The sequence below is a fragment of the Chinchilla lanigera genome, unplaced genomic scaffold, assembly GCF_000276665.1.
Source record: "Chinchilla lanigera isolate Chin_1 unplaced genomic scaffold, ChiLan1.0 scaffold00037, whole genome shotgun sequence".
Classification (NCBI taxonomy): domain Eukaryota; kingdom Metazoa; phylum Chordata; class Mammalia; order Rodentia; family Chinchillidae; genus Chinchilla; species Chinchilla lanigera.
The window spans coordinates 12383105-12398814 of NW_004955438.1; the positions used below are offsets into that span (position 1 = coordinate 12383105).

A 15710-nucleotide genomic window follows, 5' to 3' on the forward strand; every position below is an offset into this window, starting at 1 on the left:
TAAGGGGCGTGTAGCTCTCACATAATCTCCATGCCCTCCTCTTCCACAGGCTCAGGATGTATACAAAGTAAGTGTCCTGGCTTCCTGCTGAGTTACTTAGCCAAACCTCTAGACTCCCCAAGTTGACACAATGTTTCAACCATGACAGGCTGCTTCCAAGATTTAGCTATTATGACTTTGGCTGCTATAAACATGGGTAAGTACGTATCACTATAATATGATGGCTGTAACTCTTTTGGAAGATACCTAGAAGTGGAATAGCTGAGTCAAATAGAACTTCTAGTTTTAGTCTCTTGAGGATTCTCCATAGTGATTTCCATGTAGTGATTTCCAAACTACTGTAGTAGTTTGCATTTCCACCAACAATGCAGAAGTGTTCCTTTTCCCCCCTGTATTTGCTATTATTTGATTTCTTCATTTCTTATTATTTCTGGAATAAGATGGAGTCTCAGGGTTATTTAGATATGCATGTCTCTAATGGCCAGAAATATCGAACATTTTTTCATATATTTACTGGTCATCTGTGCTTCTTCTGACAATTATCAATTCATTTTAATTGCCCATTTTTTATTGGATCTTTTATTGGCGGGGTCTAATTTTTTTGAGTTTTTTGTCAATTCTAGATATCAGTTCTCGTCCAAACAGTAGCTAGCAAAAATTCTTTTCCATTCTGTAGGTTATACGTTTACTCTATTGGCTGTTTACCTTGCTGTACAGAAGCTTTTCAATTTGATATAATCCCATTTGTTGATTGTTGGTACTACTTCTTGTGCAATTGGAGTTCTGTTCAGAGAGTCCTTACCTATGTCTATGTCTTCAAGAGCTTTACTCATTTTATCTTCCAGTATATTAAGTATTTCTGTTTTAATATTTAGGTCTTTGATCTATTTTTATTTCATTTTAGTACATGGTGAGAGATACGGGTCTAGATTCAATCTTCTGCATATGTATAGCCAGTTTTCCCAGCTCCATTTGTTAAACAGGCTATCCTTCCTCGATGATATGTTTTTGGCACCTTTGTCAAATATCAGCACCATATTCAGTGGAGGAAAACTGAAAGCTTTTCCTCTAAAATCAGGACCAAGACAAGGATATTCATTATCACCTCTCCTGTTCAATACACTACTCAAAACTTTCACCAGAACAATCAGGCAAGAGAAAGAAATAAAAGAGATATATATATAGGAAAGGAAGAAGTCAAATTCATCTTATTTGCAGATGGCATGATCCTTTAATATATAAGGGCCCCCCCAAAAAATGTCCGCCAGCAGACTCCTAGAACTAATTAGCAAATTCAGCAAGGTAGGAGGATACAAAAACAGCACAAAAATCAGTAGCAGAAAATCAGTAGCATTCCTGTACACCAACAGTGTTATTATCACTGACTGTTAATTTGGAAAATGCTACAGCAGTTCTAAGAAATGGGAAAGATATTCTGTGCTCTGGAGCAATAAGAGAAGGCTACCAAGAAAAGAGTGCCTAGTAAAGGAATAGATACCATTTAGGTATGGGGATGGGGATGAGGATGTTAAGAGCAGAGAGAACATTGAACATGGCCTGAGCAAAACCACCAGAGGAACAAGGAAACAAGATCAGTATATGGCAAGCAGACCAGGATGGTGGAGTAGAACGCTTGAGTGCTTAATCTGGGAAATGCCAAGGGACAGATGAGTGCTTAATCTGGGAAATGCCAGTGTCTGTCTACAAGGCCTTGTATGTCAGGCTAAGGAATCTAGATATTCTATGGTAGGCAGGCAGGAACATTAAAATGTAATGATAATTTATACTCATTATTGTAAATTTAAGTAGGAGGATAGACTAGTGATTTTTCAAACTTCAATGTGCACATGAATCACTCAGGGATTGTATTAAAGTAAATGTATCTGACTCAGTACCTTTGGAGTGGGGCTGAGATTAGGCTTTGCCAATAAGCTCCTTGATGGTGCTAATGCCACTTGTCCCTGGAGACTCTCTACATGACAAGGCTGTATCTTTCCAAAGCAGCCTGGAAGAGGAGCAGGGGTGGGTAGGTGGTAGGTAGACAAGATGGCTAGACTTCACACAGCAAATTCATAAGTTGGTGCATCGCAGATATAATTGTAGCACTGAAAACACTGACTTTAGTCATCTGTGAGGAGGATAGATACTGTAATGCAGTTCTTAATTCTGAGCCTGTTTCTCCATGACATTCTAAAAGAATATTGGTTTAAATATCTCAAAAAATATGAAGTTTTTTTAATAAATACAAATTTCTCCTGTTTTATAAATATAACATGCACTATTATTATCATTTCTACCCAGAAATTTGCTATCTACTACAAAGGAAAAACACAAGAAAATGATTCCTCTTTCTATAAAGGAAAATGGCATGAATACATTCATGATGTGCAGCTATTAATAACATCAAGGATGACTGAAAGGGTTAGCAACATTTGGTCGTAGAAAGAAATTGTGGCAGCAGTTCTCTTTGTGACAGCTGAATTAAAAGAAATGTACAGCAAAAAAAGCATATACAACCATATGTAGATGAGGAATTGGATACAGTGACCATAACACTTGTTATAGTGACATCTCAAAAACTAAACCTAGAGTTGGATGGCTGTCAAAGCCCGTAATTTCCCCTTGAGAACAGTTTTTGTCACAATGACAGACCACATCTGTATTCATGCTATGGTGGCTTCTGAATAATATCTGTGGTACACAGAAAAAATAAGGGAGTCTGCCATGCCACTCTCCATGATAAATAGCCCCACCAGAAAATTTTGGAGCTGGACGAAGCCTGCCAGATTACACAGCCCAGAAGCCACACTTCAGAGACGAGCACTGTGCATCAGAGGTCTGCTGAGTGGTGGAAAGGCAGCTCAGTGGTAAGGCTGTGACGAGGACTCCAGTCTCCTGATTCACAGCCAGGGGCTTAATTGGACTCCATCCATGACCTTTCCATGGCATAAGTGACACTTGGAGAGTAAAGCAACAAAAACACCACCAACATAATAAAATGTCTGTTCTCCATATAAGCTATTCATTTTATTCAAAAGGCAGCCAAATGTAGTATAAAACTGTACTATGAGCTGTGGGGAGCACAATGATGAATACTCTGTGTGCCACTCATGCTAAGCTCACACTCTAATACTGGAAATAAATAAGGTTTACAAATAACTCAGTTGTGCCCGCTTCAACAGCACGTATACAAATAAAGGAAAAACATAAAGAAGTAGCTGAGTGCAGGGGAACAACCTGTAATCCCAGCACTCGAGAAGCTGACACTGGATGGCCATGAGTTCAAAGCCAGTCTAGGCTACTCAGTGAATTCCAGCCAGCCTAGACTATGTAGGGAGACCCTGCCTCAAAAAATCATAAGGAAGAAAGGGTGTTTAAGCAGAAGTTAAAGACAATTTCCTCTATCTTCTCCAACCTTCTCTACCTTCTCTACCTTTCAGTTACCTTGGAACTCAAGTACGTAGGGTATTGGGTGGGGCATGCTTACAAAATAAGTGATTTACTCACTGCTTTTTGAAGAATAAGTAGAATGTGCTTCTGGGTGAGTTTAACATAAGAAAAGACTACAAAATCTAGGGATCTTCCTTGAAACCATAATGCTAAGTGAAGTAAATCAGATACACAAGCTTAAATATTGCATGGTTTCTCTTAGATGAGAAACCCAAAGTATAAATAAATTAAAAAGCAACATAAAAGATGATAATTGCAAACAGGAAGGTAGAGCTTTCTCAAATGGGAAGGGGACCAAGAGATGACAGGAGCAGGGAAGGAGAGGCAGGGTAAGGAAGATAAAAAGAATTAAAGATGTGTTATGTACATGTACCAGCTCCCCACAATGAATGTGATCATTATGTACTGCAAACATATACTGATAAAAATAAAAACAAATCTGGGCACCCTAAACGCAAAAAAGATTAAGTATTCCTTCCTATCTAATAACATCCTTGATTACATGAATTGTTAGCTTACCTGAAGAAACCAAACTAATATGTTGTCCTCGAAACTAATATGTTTCCATGTGATGAAAGTCATCTCTCTTCTCTGTTTGTTTTCTGGTCCAGTTTCTAAGCTTTCATTCCTACATCACCAGTTCTAAAGTTCATGCTCATAAAATGACTATTTGTCAAGTACAAGGAAAAAGTTTTTGTTTGTGGGACAAAATCCATCAACAACTTTGTGAAAAACTTCCATGTTATTGAAATGATTAGCAGATAATTAGATAGCTGGATTTACATTTTAAAATTGTTAATCGATACATAATAATTATACACATTTATGGGGTGCAGTGTGATATTTCGGTACATATATATACAGAATATACAATGTGTAATGACCAGTGGTCAGCACTTCAAACATTTGTCTTTTTAAAGCCGGATTTTACAAGCATAGTTTTGTTCAATATATTTCATGTGACAGTCTCTAGAAGTCCCTTGGAGAGAAAATTTTGAGGTCAACTTGAAAAGCTACAGATATTCAAACTTCTCATTCAATAAGCAGATCCAAGAAGATAATCAGAAAATGGAATCTATGACCACAAAATCTTGAAACAAAAATAAATACATAAATAAAAAATCAAGTATTACTACTGCAGAAACATGAAAATTCATGAAATGAGAAGTAGAAACTCAGGAAGTCTATTTCTTTGGCTTTGACATTCACATAGCAGGTAGATCTCATGACTGCAATCTATGTGTGGCTGCAAAGAATGAGATATGGTTTCAAGTCTTTTTAAATTTTCCTACACATTATAGGCAAATGTACACAGAAGTTTACAAATCAATAATCATATTCATCAAACTAGGTATTCAGTATACCAGCAGTGATCTTACTGAAGTCACATGACAATACCTACTTCCTTCTGATGCTCAAAATAATGACTGAGAAACTTTATCTTATTAAAAATTGCTTAAGAAAATGATAGGTAACACACTGGCTGCTTGCAGAAAGGAACTATGGGAAGCTAAAGAACATAAGAATAACACTTCAAAAGAGATATAAATGGTTTGAAAAAAAAATAAATGATATCTTAAGTCATTTTCTGTTAGGCCCTTTGACACTGTGGAAGTCCTCCATTCAATGCAGTGGAAGGACCTGTGAGTTCACTGTACCCTAGCTCATGACAATCCTTTTGTCTATAATGACCATGATATGAGGCATGTACATTTCTTCTACCAAGAGAATACCCTTCACTCCTAAAATTTCATTCCTAAACAACCCCCACTAACATACTGATATTGATGCTGTTCAACAAGACATGATATTTATTTTCAACTATTCATTTATTCATTTATTCATTCATTCATTCACTCATTTGTACCAGGAATCAAACTCAGGATCTTGTGCTTGCCAGGCAGGGGCTTGTGCTGCTGATCTATATCCCTGACCCTTTGCAACCAATTTTAATACCCTAAGAAGGACAGTTAGATGTTCTATATTCTTTGATCTTACTCCATGTAACATAAAGTGGATTCTTACACAAAAAATATCAAGATTCAATTTTAAATGTCTGTATATGGTATTGAAGAGCACTTTGGTGCCTCAGCATTTCTACTACATGTCAGTCTGTGGCAATCTGCCCATGCACTCAGAATCCTGGGCATTGGGTAAGCGCATGGGCCTTCTACACATCCACAATTCATTTCATGGCTGCAAAGCAAGAGAAGCTTCCCAGGGATTTTTGCCAATTGACAGGTGGTAGGAATGTACAAACATCAGTGCTTATAATAAGATGCAGAGGGGCCCTAGGCATGGAGAAGCAAACATACCCATCCAGAGAAAAATGCCAGCCAGAAACACACAGGGTGTTCATGGTAAGCAAAGCCAAAGAAGAACATTAAGCCAGCTCCCTGTTGACAGCTGAGGCTAAACCATGAACTGAAAATCCCCTAACATAAAGCAGAGAGAGGCCATCAAAGATTAATTCATGAAAATCATATATAGAAAGAGAAAATGGAAAATGAAGCCACATGTGTCTGTAAAGCTCCTGATTGCATTTCAAAGTACTCTTTCCTAGTTTATAAGAGACACATTAACCCAAGAAGAAAACTGTAAGTGAAAATTTACTGTCACTGGGTATTTGGAGCAAGTGACAACGGACCTATAATTATTTATTAACTACAATGTATAAGGCAACATGCCAGGGACTGTGGAGATAAATTCATATATTCAAAGAGCTTATAGTGTTTTATGGATATAATCATAAAAACTGCATTTCTGTTTATCAAGTTAACTGACTGGAGCAATCTACAACAATAAATACCTTCAAATGTAGAGGAAGAAGACAGGACTGTTTAAACAGGGACAAAGAGATTTTATTGAGCAGAGCCTTAAAATACAGCTCAAACTTGGATAAGTATGGAGTAAGGAAAGTCACTGCCACGCAAGAGAAACAGAATGAAATACAAATGCACATCATAGAATCAAAGGAACCAATACTCTGCCCAGAGAAACACAGGAATTTAGGGCTAATCAAAGACGAGTCTGGACCAGATGTGGGAAAAGGGGCAGAGGTTGGAGAGCAGGTTAAAGAGTTTTAACTGTACCCATCAGAGCTACTGAAGACTTTTACACATTTTTTTCAAAAGGCACCACTATGAAGTTTCCAACAAGATGTCTCTTGTTTTAACCTTGGAGTGCTAGAAACAGCTTATTATCTGACATTAATTCTATAATACAAACTACTATTCAGCTCTTAGATCTCTTGTACTTCTGCCATTCTTAGTGGGTAGAGAGGAAAAAAAGGTGTTCAAGAAAAAGTTTACCAGGAATTTCTGACAAATGGTGAAAAACACCATCTTTGATACAGCCTGAGTTACTTTAGTAACCAAATAAACAAATCATGGCTACCAGTTCTAAGAGGAAAGCAGAGTTGTAAGTTTCAAGCACTGAAAAGTCTTAAACTTTGAAGCCCAAATATTAAACATCTTATGAAATTTTTAGAGATAAAGTTATAACAAATTTTGGTTTTGGTTTTGACATCAGAAATTCAAGACAATAACTTATTCCTCACACTCTTCCTTCAAGAGAAAACTTGCTTTCAGTCACTCATATGGGAAAAGTTGTAATTAGCATGTCCTAAGTAATCACTCATTTAAAAAACCAAAAACCATTGCTTCCCCTAATAAAGCAAACACCTCTAGAACATAAGAGTTGAAAGTAGAAACAGAAAGGTTTAGAGAAGATACTACAAAATAACCAGATACATAAAAATAATAGAAAGGTATGAATTATTAGAATGTACAGCTCAAGAAAGAAGTTTAAGAGAAAAATAAAACCAAAAAAAGCATCTTGCACACAACACAAAGGAGAATCGACACTACCGAAAATATAATAAAAGATGTGGTGAGTAGAGCAAGCAAATAAAGTGGAAACTAAGAAAAAATGTAAAGGGACTTTTAACATAAGTATAAAACAGCATTTCATGGAAAAAGAAGCCTGATGTGGTGACACACATCTGTAATCCCAACACTCTGGGAGGCTGAGGCAGGAGGGTTACAAGCTTGAGCCCAGCCTGAGCAAATCAGTGACTTAGTGAAACCCTATGTCAAAAAAAAATTTTTTTAAAGGATGAGATAGCTCAGTAGGGAGGCCCTGGGTTCTATCCCCAGTACCAGAAGAACGAAGGAAGGAAAGTAGTGAGGAAGGGAGGAAAGGAAGGGAGGGAGGAAAGGAAGGAAGAAAAGAAAGGAGGGAGGGAGGGAGGAGAAAAAAGAGAAAGAGAAAGAGAAAGAGAAACAGAGAAAAAGAAAAGAAGGAAAGGAATGGAAAATGAAGAAGGGCCAGGGGTTTAGCTCAGCAGCACAGCACCTACCTGGCAAGTGTGAGGTCCTGAGTTCAATTCACAGTACCAAAGACAAATGAAACTGAAGATGACTCCAAAATGCCAGCCCTTGATCCATTATATAACTTTATTTATGTATAAAGGCCAACATAAATATTTTTAGTATGAAAGACAGCAAGGAATAGAGTTTTGGTGATCCCTAAAAGAAGATAAACTTCAGCTTGGTGAAAGCTGTGGCACATGGCTTGGAGATGAGCTTTCAGTTCACTTAATTACAGAACTAAGATGATAACAAAACAGATGACTGAAGAACAGAATGTGAATTCTATGAACCACAACAGTAAATATATATATATGTATATATATACACAATATATGTATTTCTATACAATATATATTTTAAAACCACATTACTTTTATTTATAATAAATATCACTAAAGTAAACAGCAGAAAAGTTAGGCAACAATTCACCAACCTTATAAAAGAACCTCATTTAGTTCTTGCAACACTCTTAGAATTAGGGAGTGATATTCCAGTGTCAATATCAAGTAATAAAGTATAATGACTCTTTAATGCCACATGTCCAAGACTCTTTCTTTGGATTATTTGTTTCTGATGTCTATTTGGTTGGCTGGTTAGTTTTACTGCTGTGGTTTGGCTTGGTTTACAAAATGAAAGTATTAATGGGCAAGTTGTTCTTGGTTACTTTTCTCTTGGTGCTGAAATAAAATACGTAACACCCCAAATTAAGGAAGGAAAGGTTTATTTAGCTCACAGTTTGTACAAGTTTCAGTCCATACTTGGCTGGCTCCAAGGCAGAATGGCACGTGGCACAGGGCACCCATTCATGGCAGCGGAAAACAACAGCAAAAGGGAGGAGTGGCAGCTGGAGGAGCAAGCCTCTTTCCCGCCCTTATACTGTATGCAAGCTACCTGCCCCAGGGCAGGTGTAGCATTCCCACCCATAATCCTACCATTGGACCATGGATCAATCATAAACTCTAGAAGCCTGCTCCATGACTACATTAGGCTTTGTGGGGTACATCCAGATAGAAATATACAAATAACACAAGTGCTTCTGAAAAAAACTACTATTAATCTCTAGCAAGTTCTTTGCAAAGAGCTAGGCAGTCACTGCATTGAAGATTATGAATATTTATTTCTTCAGTCATTTGAACCCCTAAGGACTCTGGTCTAGTTGAAGTTTCCCTCTCTAGTTACCCTCTTACAGTGCTCCTCAGATGCCAGTTTTCTTCTGGTTAAGTGTGAGAATGAGTAACAAACTCCATTCATGCTTGTCAATTCAGTTCCAAGTTACCCTAGCTTCTCAAAAAGCCTGAGAAACATTATGAAATTTTGCATTACTGATAACCTCAACAAGCTGAAGTTTTCCCTTGTTCTTCAAACTTGTCTGCACCACTGAAACAAGAGTATGTGTGTGTGTGTTAGATATCTTTATTTCTTTGGCATACTGTATTTCCACTTACTCAAAGTAGAAATATTTTTCTCTCCCTTTTCAGTTCAGAACTTCATTTAACACATTTACTCACTGTTTATTCTGGCTTATGGATTATGGTTTTAACATGACTTAACAAAATAATTGAGGGCCTACTTACTCTAACTAAAACGCCTTGTTTTGATTGATATTGCAGTGGTTTCCGAAATGTTTTGAATATAAAACTCCAGTAATGGGGCTGGGGATTTAGCTCAGCGGCAAAGCGCCTGCCTGGCAAGCGCAAGGTCGTGAGTTCGGTTCCCGGTACTGGAGAAAAACCAAAAACAAAACAAAACAAAAATAAATAAATAAATAAATAAATAAAACAAACTCCAGTAAATAGTACAAGATGTAGGCACACACAATCCACAATGTGAATATTGTGTATTTATAGATTATATGCACATGTGCTATTATATTAATATGTACATTATAAAAAATGTAATATAAAAATTTCTAAATAATTTGATAAAGATATTTATTAATGACAAGTGATTCTTGGCTGTCACCAGAAATTCCTGGTAATACTTACCAAGAATAATGTGATATAGTATAGCTTTATTTCTGCACATCTTGGTTTATTCCACTGTGATTGAGCAATGTAAAGTTCTGTTTGCTTTGGCTTTAGTGGCTCACATAGATACTTCATCAAATTACAGCAATCTAAATGAGAAAAGGCAACCATGGCCCTGATAACCTCAATTTTTAATTCCATCCTTTGATAATGAAAAAGACTAGGGGTTTAGGATTTCAATTTTATTATTGCTATTATTATTATTATGTTATTGCTAACTGAACTTCAGTTAATAAATGTTCATCTTTCCTTATATCAAATCCTCGCTCTTGAAAACTTATTAAAGCTATTGAAGGGGCTGGGGATTTAGCTCAGCGGCAAAGCGCCTGCCTGGCAAGCGCAAGGTCGTGAGTTCGGTTCCCGGTACTGCAGAAAAAGCCAAAAAAAAATAAAAATAAAAATAAATAAAGCTATTGAATTTGTATATGTTAAAAAATTGCGGCATAAAACCACAGAAACTTTGTAAGATATTTCAGCAAGGTTAGGACATCCCATTTCCAAATTAATGAACATGAAGATGTTTAGAGTTTCCAAAGGCAACACGTCACATTTAACATAAAATCACACTTCCAAGTATCTATTTTTAAAAATCCTCCCTTGAAGAACAGGTTTATTCTGAAAGCAGTCACTTCCTAGCTCATTTCTTAAAACACTGCTTCTACCTTGAAGGGCTATATTTAAAAATATATTTTTTCAAAAATCTCTCTACAAGGTAGCATTTACTAAAACCATTTATCACATGAAAGCCAGCAAATGTGGCCAACTTATGTTTCCGTAAAAGAAAAGGGAATAACAATTTTTAGTTCCTCGTGGGAAAAACAACTTCTGTGTGGTAGAAATATATTGATATTCATTACCAATCTCATTGCAAGTGTATAAAAGGATGTATACTTTAAAAAAACTTGCTTTTACAAAATCAACTAAGTAATCTTGTCTTAAACAGTAACACTTGTATGCCTCTGGCATTAATTTCTTTGCTTTTCTTCCAGCTCAATAGCTTGCTTGTGAATGATGCAGCAAATGCATTCCATATAGTCACTGTTAATGATAATGTGTGCAGATTCTTATTCAAATAACCTGCTTGCTAATTTCCATTGCGAAGAGCTGGCTTCTGGTCAGATTTCACTAAATTACTTTTCTCCCAAATGGGAATATCTGCCAGATATCCCCATACTCATTCTCTCTCACCCCTTACTCTCAGAACCTCTATTAGTAAGCCCATGAATGCCCAAAGCAAAGCCTACAGTTCCCTATCTCCCGTACCCTTTCCCTTCCAGAGACATGTAGCTCTGTATCTAAGAGTCAGCCTCCGGGACTTAAGGAGGAATAATTTGTAGCTTTAAAAGGAAGCGTAGATCTTGTCTCCTTTCCTCCTAACTGGCTGGAATTCAGATTTGATAGCTGTACCTTTAAGCAGCCATACTGAAGCAAGGAGAAGCCAGGTGTTAAGGCAGCCAGAGCAACAAGAAATGGGGAACCTGGTTCCTTCACAGTGTTGTCATTAGTCAGCTCTGGGTTGCTATGTTTATGTGAGAAAGAAAGACATTTTTTGAGCTTTCAGTATCTTTGGCTTTCTGGTTCTCACTGGTGTACCGAACCCTAATTAAGATCTGATGGCAGTAAATGAAGAGCTCACGCAAGGTGTCAGAGAAGAGACAGCACAGCCATTTTCTCACACCGTTAATATTACCTTCAGCCTGCAGCTTCTTAAGAGAAACTACTTATAAGTTACTTGTCCACTCCAGATTAGTTCTTCAGAAACACATACTGTAAGCTTTATCGGGTATGTGTGAACTGCAACACACGTCAACAGCCTCTTATAAAGCAAGCGAGTAACCATACACCATTGGGCACTTCCAACCTTTCTCCCCAGACTACTTAAGAACCATGCATAACCTGAGTCTGACAAACCCAGACCATAGGAGAACACTAGTATCCACATTAAATATGAAGAAAGCTTCATTTTTGGTTGATATATAAACACACACAGTTCTGCTCCTTCCCTGGCACTGCCAACAAGTGTTTTTATGCATCTTCCTGGTGTGCAAGTTTGCATCTACCTCAGCACCCACTGTCAAGGGTGTTGCTGAACTAAGGCTTACTGCAGATTTCTCTCCCAGATCATGGCACTATCCTGTGAGATGGAAATGTCCACAAGTGAAAAATCAGTGCAAGGTTCTCTGTGAAAGCCAATGGTAAATCAGAGAGTGGATGGCTAGAGAGAGACGGGTGTCTTACCTGAATACTTCAAGAACAGTCCTTGCTGGTAATCTGGGCGCTACCTGCCTGAATGCTTTTTTGAAATCTTCCAAAGTTAAATAGCCACGATCTATTTGAAAACAAAATAAAACTTTTACTTTGTTCTATAAACCCCACGAACTATTATTTCAGCTGTAAGGTATGTATAAAATCTTATTTTAATATTATAGGAGAGAAGCAGTAATTTACAGTTGACTTTACATACAAGGTGATCTGATCTTGTCTTATTGGAGGAACTTAAGGACCCAGTAAGAGGCTCCTGCTCAGTGCAGTCCCAGATCACCCTGAAAATCACTGCAAGCCCTGCCATTTTGCTGATCCTCTAAGTCCTAGGGGAAGGACTATGCACAGACATGACTGTGATATGGCTTTAAACTTCAAGTCTTTGTAAACTGCCAAAATATTTCAGTCTTCAAAATTCAGCTTTTTTCTTGCTTGGTATTAAATTGCAATGTCTCATTTAGGAGGGAAATACAGTAGCAGTGAAGATACTGAACCTATAATTGCAAATCTTTTCATCCTGTATGGGATCTGTGGGGTTGGGGACCTGTGGCAACCCTTCTCCACCACATCTAGTGGAGAAAAACAACTTCTCCAAACGTGTGGCTCAGAGGAGGAGTAGAATGAGACGGCTGCTTACTTCCATGGGTGGTTTGTAGCCTGTATCCCCTTAAATTCAGTCCTTTTGCTCTCACCAAGATGTAATACAGGTACAGTATGTAAGTACAGAAGTATAACATATAAATAAGTACAATTACATAACTGTAAATATTTCACCCACAGTATACGACAAGAATTTAAGATCATACTGGAGCAAAAAAAGCACACTAAAACCTAAGGTAATAGCTAAAGAATACAGTAAAATAATCCACCAAGTATATTGTATATTTGATTTAATACATTCCCATTCACAATTCATTAGCAATTTTTTTATACTGTAGCACTTTAAACACTTTAAAAATACTTACAGTGCACATCAAAAGCTGTGAAGATGTGTCTTATCTCATTCCAATACAGTTGAGCTTCCTTCTTTTTCCTTACAATATTTAAAAACTCCCCAAGTACTATGCCTAAAAGTTTGGAGAAAAACAAAGATGACTATCTTCTTCTTTAAGAAAAAATAAAACAGATATGAACAGTGATAAATATCACAAATAATCAAATTTTATCTTAATTTCAGTAAATCGGATTTACTCTTAAAGTCAAAATGACATTTTACTATGTTCTAAGTAAAACCAACCCTCGCAATCTATAGTGGAAACAAGATACCCTTAGGTTTCATTGAGCTTTTTTAAAGGATAAAGGAATGGTGACCTTAAAAAAGTTTGACATTCTTCCCTCTAACAGATCTAAAAGAGACAAAAAAAAAACTACTTATTAAACAGCTCTCATAATTTTTCTTTCCTTATGCTTCTTTGATCCCTTTTTTCCTAGCCAGATGTCATTTTGGCAGGTTTTTTTCCAACTGGGAGATGGGGTCAAAGAAGTTGTTTCTCAAAAGTCAATACCCATTGCACACCACAGACAAAGGTGGAGAGAATATTACATAAACAATAGAGCTGGCACTGTCCCCAGCCCTGGATACACCCCGCAATGTGTTCAGCAGCCTCAGGCTCAGCTTCCTATGACTTTCATAATAAAAGAGCCCAGCATGATGATATGAGATTGGATACTGTGCTTACAGTGTCTATTAAAATGAATTCTAATGTGATATTTGTAGTAGGTTTAAGGAGCTGAGCCAAGAATTTAAACATTTTAGTGAACTCGGCCCTAAATATGTAAAAAGAGTAGTCATTTTTTAAATGCAGGCTTTCCATTAAAACTTATCACTCTATTTTAAAAATAGACCCAAATCATATAATAATCACATGCAACATTTTCCTTTGGATGACAGAACTAATACTTAGCAATATACCTTTCCTAAAATAGTTCCAATGGCTTAAAAAAAAAAGCTGAAAGAATTTTTGTAATTTCCCATGTCTTCCTTAAAGATGTATTACCTAAAAAAAAATCAATCTAGCTTTATGTCTTTAAGTAATTCTTCTGTAACTTTTTCTTAATCTACTGTGTGTGAGGCCCTGTTAAGTTCTGGAAATAGAAAGAGAAAGAGAACAGACATGATTCTAGTTCCAAGGGAAATACTGGGCCACTTGGGGAGAGAGTTACTATGCAGGTTCAACTGCAAACATGCACACAATTACAAACTGGGCAGGTGCAGTGAGGAGTGGGAGGCTGTAACGGTCCTGGGAATCCTCTTGTAGCAGAGACTGTGACAAAGGAGTGAGCGCTTAGAGGAGGAGATGGTTAAGCTAAAACACAAACCATGATGGATCTTAGCAATATGGTCTTACAACATGGGAAGAGGAGCCATCCAGGCAGTGGAAACAATCTGTACCAAGACCATGGGGTGAGAAAATGGGAAAATGAAAAGAGGTCATGTGGCTGGAGTGGTGAGAGAGACAGAGACAAAAAAGAAGAGGAGAAGGAGGAAGGAGAAAAAGAAGAGGAAGAAGGAGAGGAAGGCAGCAGAGACAGAGACAGAGACAGAAAAGAGTAGCAGGGCAGGCAGGGCCAGAATGCACAGACCTTTGTGGGCCCACAGTAAATAACTTCAGTTTTATTTGTATTCCAAGAGAAAGTGAATACAAGGTTTGGATTGAGAAATGATAAGATCTGATTTAATTTTTGAAAACATATTTCAGGTTATTGTCTTGAAAAAAGGATTGAGGGGAAAAAGGTAAAAAGTGCAAAAAGGGAGGTCAGTTAGGGGCCTCCTGGTAAGAGCTGTAGCTTCTTGGGCACTGGCAGCAGCAGTGAGCGGAGGAAAAGGCACCCAGATACACGTGAGAAAAGAAATGGCACGACTTGAGGAGGCACGACACATGGCAGGTAAGAAAGAGGATATCAAGGACAACCCACTGATTCTGGGTTCAGAACTTGGTGGTCTGAAGGGTCATGCAAGGACATGAAAAAGATGACGGACAGAACAAAATTGGGAGTGAAATAAAGTGTCATGCTTTGGTTATGTTTAATGGTCAGTGTTTTAGAGACAACTTAGAGACAACTAAGAGTATAACTGGCAGTGCAAATGAAACTTTAAAAGTTATAAGGTTTTCTTTAGAGGCCAGTGGCTCCTCCAAACTTCCTCAGGCCTAGGGCATAAGCTCCACCCCCTGTTCTCCTTGGCTCAGATAAACGGACAGAATATGCAGACAGTGGCACCTACAGAGGTCCAGCCACCTCTCCACAGGGACAGGAGAAATCTGAGGGAACATGAGGCCTTTCTGTCTTCCCGGGCTTCCTCTGAAGAAAGCCTTCTTCGTTTTTACCACACCTCCCCAGTTTGTTGGGAAGTAGTGAGCAGAGGGACCTGAGCACAGGAACCTGAGTGGCCTAGTAACAAGACGAAAAAGTCAAGGAGGCAACTGATGTTCCCTCTGGGCAAGAAAGCACATCTGCCTACAGCTAGCAGGGCATGGGACAATAAATGCACTCACCCTCTGGTATCTGTAGGGGCTGTTCCAAGAACCCCCAGGACACTGAAATCTAGGAAACTTAAGTCTCTTATGAAAAATAGTGCAATATTTGCATATAGCCTATG

The 15710-nt window shown here is 37.8% G+C and overlaps 1 protein-coding gene across 5 annotated transcripts in view; it reads right to left on the reverse strand.

The window, feature by feature from the left end:
* The window catches only part of Efcab11 (EF-hand calcium binding domain 11), a 151166-nt gene that overhangs the window by 113495 nt on the left and 21961 nt on the right, over window positions 1-15710 (reverse strand). For 3 of the 5 annotated variants that reach the window (XM_005390275.2, XM_013517276.1, XM_013517275.1), the window contains exons 4-5: window positions 13078-13179; window positions 12089-12179 (exon numbers count right to left, since the gene is read on the reverse strand). In XM_005390275.2, coding sequence (XP_005390332.1) covers window positions 12089-12179; window positions 13078-13179 — 193 coding nt within the window. Of the gene's footprint in view, window positions 1-4645; window positions 4697-9914; window positions 9940-12088; window positions 12180-13077; window positions 13180-15710 lie in introns of those variants that run through there. The other 2 variants (XM_013517277.1, XM_013517278.1) reach the window with 2 other exon arrangements.